The sequence below is a fragment of the Sebastes fasciatus genome, chromosome 11 (assembly GCF_043250625.1).
Source record: "Sebastes fasciatus isolate fSebFas1 chromosome 11, fSebFas1.pri, whole genome shotgun sequence".
NCBI lineage: Eukaryota > Metazoa > Chordata > Actinopteri > Perciformes > Sebastidae > Sebastes > Sebastes fasciatus.
The window spans coordinates 462,967-467,966 of NC_133805.1; the positions used below are offsets into that span (position 1 = coordinate 462,967).

Genomic DNA, 5,000 nt, shown 5'->3' on the forward strand with positions numbered 1-5,000 from the left:
ACAGTACTACACCGTACTACAATGTACTACAATGTACTACACCGTACTACACAGTACTACACCGTACTACACAGTACTACACCGTACTACAAAGTACTACACCGTACTACAATGTACTACACCGTACTACACAGTACTACACCGTACTACACAGTACTACACCGTACTACACAGTACTACACCGTACTACAAAGTACTACAAAGTACTACACCGTACTACAAAGTACTACACAGTACTACACCGTACTACACAGTACTAAACCGTACTACAAAGTACTACAAAGTACTACACCGTACTACAAAGTACTACACCGTACTACAATGTACTACACAGTACTACACCGTACTACAAAGTACTACAAAGTACTACACCGTACTACAAAGTACTACACCGTACTACAATGTACTACACAGTACTACACCGTACTACAAAGTACTACAAAGTACTACACCGTACTACAAAGTACTACACCGTACTACAAAGTACTACACCGTACTACAATGTACTACACCGTACTACACAGTACTACACCGTACTACACAGTACTACACCGTACTACAAAGTACTACAAAGTACTACACCGTACTACAAAGTACTACACCGTACTACAATGTACTACACCGTACTACACAGTACTACACCGTACTACACAGTACTACACCGTACTACACAGTACTACACCGTACTACAAAGTACTACAAAGTACTACACCGTACTACAAAGTACTACACCGTACTACAATGTACTACACAGTACTACACCGTACTACAAAGTACTACAAAGTACTACACCGTACTACAAAGTACTACACCGTACTACAATGTACTACACAGTACTACACCGTACTACAAAGTACTACAAAGTACTACACCGTACTACAAAGTACTACACCGTACTACAAAGTACTACACCGTACTACAATGTACTACACCGTACTACACAGTACTACACTGTACTACAATGTACTACACCGTACTACACAGTACTACACCGTACTACAATGTACAGTCTACTTAACCATAATACTGTAGTATATTTCAGTGAAGTCTGTGCAGGCATCTGATTGGCTGTCATGTTGCTATGGTTACAGATGGGGAAGGGGTCCTTCAAGTACGCCTGGGTGATGGACAAACTGAAGTCAGAGCGCGAGCGCGGCATCACCATCGACATCGCGCTCTGGAAGTTTCAAACCATAAATTTCTACGTCACCATCATCGACGCACCGGGACACCGGGACTTCATCAAGAACATGATCACCGGAACCTCCCAGGTCCTGCCCACTTCCTCTGAGAACTAACTCTCTATAATACATCATGTTCAGTGATGCTAGGCTAACTCTCTATTATACATCATGTCCAGTGATGCTAGGCTAACTCTCTATTATACATCATGTTCAGTGATGCTAGGCTAACTCTCTATCATAGATCATGTCCAGTGATGCTAGGCTAACTCTCTATCATAGATCATGTCCAGTGATGCTAGGCTAACTCTCTATTATACAACATGTTCAGTGATGCTAGGCTAACTCTCTATCATAGATCATGTCCAGTGATGCTAGGCTAACTCTCTATTATACATCATGTTCAGTGATGCTAGGCTAACTCTCTATTATACATCATGTTCAGTGATGCTAGGCTAACTCTCTATTATACATCATGTTCAGTGATGCTAGGCTAACTCTCTATCATAGATCATGTCCAGTGATGCTAGGCTAACTCTCTATTATACATCATGTCCAGTGATGCTAGGCTAACTCTCTATCATAGATCATGTTCAGTGATGCTAGGCTAACTCTCTATTATACATCATGTTCAGTGATGCTAGGCTAACTCTCTATTATACATCATGTTCAGTGATGCTAGGCTAACTCTCTATCATAGATCATGTCCAGTGATGCTAGGCTAACTCTCTATTATACATCATGTCCAGTGATGCTAGGCTAACTCTCTATTATACATCATGTTCAGTGATGCTAGGCTAACTCTCTATCATAGATCATGTCCAGTGATGCTAGGCTAACTCTCTATTATACATCATGTCCAGTGATGCTAGGCTAACTCTCTATCATAGATCATATTCAGTGATGCTAGGCTAACTCTCTATTATACATCATGTCCAGTGATGCTAGGCTAACTCTCTATCATACATCATGTCCAGTGATGCTAGGCTAACTCTCTATTATACATCATGTCCAGTGATGCTAGGCTAACTCTCTATTATACATCATGTTCAGTGATGCTAGGCTAACTCTCTATTATACATCATGTCCAGTGATGCTAGGCTAACTCTCTATTATACATCATGTCCAGTGATGCTAGGCTAACTCTCTATTATACATCATGTCCAGTGATGCTAGGCTAACTCTCTATTATACATCATGTCCAGTGATGCTAGGCTAACTCTCTATCATAGATCATGTCCAGTGATGCTAGGCTAACTCTCTATTATACATCATGTCCAGTGATGCTAGGCTAACTCTCTATTATACATCATGTCCAGTGATGCTAGGCTCCATGCTACCAGTTTAGCCCATTCTGCTGCAGTATGTTAACGTTGCTGATGATGTCACTGCAGGCTGACTGTGCATTGTTAATCGTGGCGGCGGGGATCGGAGAGTTCGAGGCAGGAATCTCTAAAAACGGTCAGACGCGTGAACACGCTCTGCTAGCGTACACGCTGGGCGTCAAACAGCTGATTGTGGGCGTCAACAAGATGGACTCCATCAACTACAGCGAGGCCCGCTTCAAGGAAATAGTGACGGAGGTCTCAGCTCACGCCAAGAAGATCGGATACAACCAAAAGACTGTGGCGTGCGTCCCGATCAGCGGCTTTCAAGGAGACAACATGATAGAGTCCTCAGATAATGTAAGGAACATGACTGCTCAATTAACCCTTAATTAACCCTTAATTAACCCTTAATTACCCCTTAACCCCTTTACGTCAAGCCAGACACTAAACAGCATCTTGATGGCATGATTATGACATGTATTACAAATGTAGTTTTAAGGTAAATGTTAAGGGGTCGTGTGTCTCCACAGATGACGTGGTTTAAAGGATGGACTATCGAGAGGCCCGCTGGAAATGCCTCTGGAAAGACTCTGCTGCAAGCTCTGGACTCAATCCTCGTTCCTAAACGGCCCACTGAGCTCCCTCTGAGGATCCCTCTGCAGGACGTCTACAAGATAGGAGGTAACCACATTAATCAAGTACTGCAGTCAAGTACAATTCACAGGTACTTTGTTTGTATGACATGCTATCATACATCATGTTCAGTGATGCTAGGTTAACTCTCTATAATACATCATGTTCAGTGATGCTAGGCTAACTCTCTATAATACATCATGTTCAGTGATGCTAGGCTAACTCTCTATAATACATCATGTTCAGTGATGCTAGGCTAACTCTCTATAATACATCATGTTCAGTGATGCTATGCTAACTCTCTATCATAGATCATGTTCAGTGATGCTAGGCTAACTCTCTATAATACATCATGTTCAGTGATGCTAGGCTAACTCTCTATTATACATCATGTTCAGTGATGCTAGGCTAACTCTCTATAATACATCATGTTCAGTGATGCTAGGCTAACTCTCTATCATAGATCATGTTCAGTGATGCTAGGCTAACTCTCTATAATACATCATGTTCAGTGATGCTAGGCTAACTCTCTATCATAGATCATGTTCAGTGATGCTAGGCTAACTCTCTATAATACATCATGTTCAGTGATGCTAGGCTAACTCTCTATTATACATCATGTTCAGTGATGCTAGGCTAACTCTCTATAATACATCATGTTCAGTGATGCTAGGCTAACTCTCTATTATACATCATGTTCAGTGATGCTAGGCTAACTCTCTATCATAGATCATGTCCAGTGATGCTAGGCTAACTCTCTATCATAGATCATGTTCAGTGATGCTAGGCTAACTCTCTATTATACATCATGTCCAGTGATGCTAGGCTAACTCTCTATTATACATCATGTTCAGTGATGCTAGGCTAACTCTCTATTATACATCATGTTCAGTGATGCTAGGCTAACTCTCTATTATACATCATGTTCAGTGATGCTAGGCTAACTCTCTATCATAGATCATGTCCAGTGATGCTAGGCTAACTCTCTATAATACATCATGTTCAGTGATGCTAGGCTAACTCTCTATAATACATCATGTTCAGTGATGCTAGGCTAACTCTCTATAATACATCATGTTCAGTGATGCTAGGCTAACTCTCTATAATACATCATGTTCAGTGATGCTAGGCTAACTCTCTATCATAGATCATGTTCAGTGATGCTAGGCTAACTCTCTATAATACATCATGTTCAGTGATGCTAGGCTAACTCTATCATAGATCATGTTCAGTGATGCTAGGCTAACTCTCTATAATACATCATGTTCAGTGATGCTAGGCTAACTCTCTATCATAGATCATGTTCAGTGATGCTAGGCTAACTCTCTATAATACATCATGTTCAGTGATGCTAGGCTAACTCTCTATAATACATCATGTTCAGTGATGCTAGGCTAACTCTCTATTATACATCATGTTCAGTGATGCTAGGCTAACTCTCTATAATACATCATGTTCAGTGATGCTAGGCTAACTCTCTATTATACATCATGTTCAGTGATGCTAGGCTAACTCTCTATCATAGATCATGTTCAGTGATGCTAGGCTAACTCTCTATTATACATCATGTCCAGTGATGCTAGGCTAACTCTCTATCATAGATCATGTTCAGTGATGCTAGGCTAACTCTCTATTATACATCATGTTCAGTGATGCTAGGCTAACTCTCTATAATACATCATGTCCAGTGATGCTAGGCTAACTCTCTATCATAGATCATGTCCAGTGATGCTAGGCTAACTCTCTATCATAGATCATGTTCAGTGATGCTAGGCTAACTCTCTATAATACATCATGTCCAGTGATGCTAGGCTAACTCTCTATCATAGATCATGTCCAGTGATGCTAGGCTAACACG

At 40.9% G+C, this 5,000-nt stretch overlaps 1 protein-coding gene across 1 annotated transcript in view; it reads left to right on the plus strand.

Moving 5' to 3' along the window:
* The window catches only part of LOC141776322 (elongation factor 1-alpha-like), a 6,399-nt gene that overhangs the window by 179 nt on the left and 1,220 nt on the right, over positions 1-5,000 (plus strand). The window contains exons 2-4 of the mRNA XM_074649784.1: positions 1,092-1,271; positions 2,576-2,866; positions 3,040-3,190. Coding sequence (XP_074505885.1) covers positions 1,092-1,271; positions 2,576-2,866; positions 3,040-3,190 — 622 coding nt within the window. The remainder of the gene's footprint in view (positions 1-1,091; positions 1,272-2,575; positions 2,867-3,039; positions 3,191-5,000) is intronic.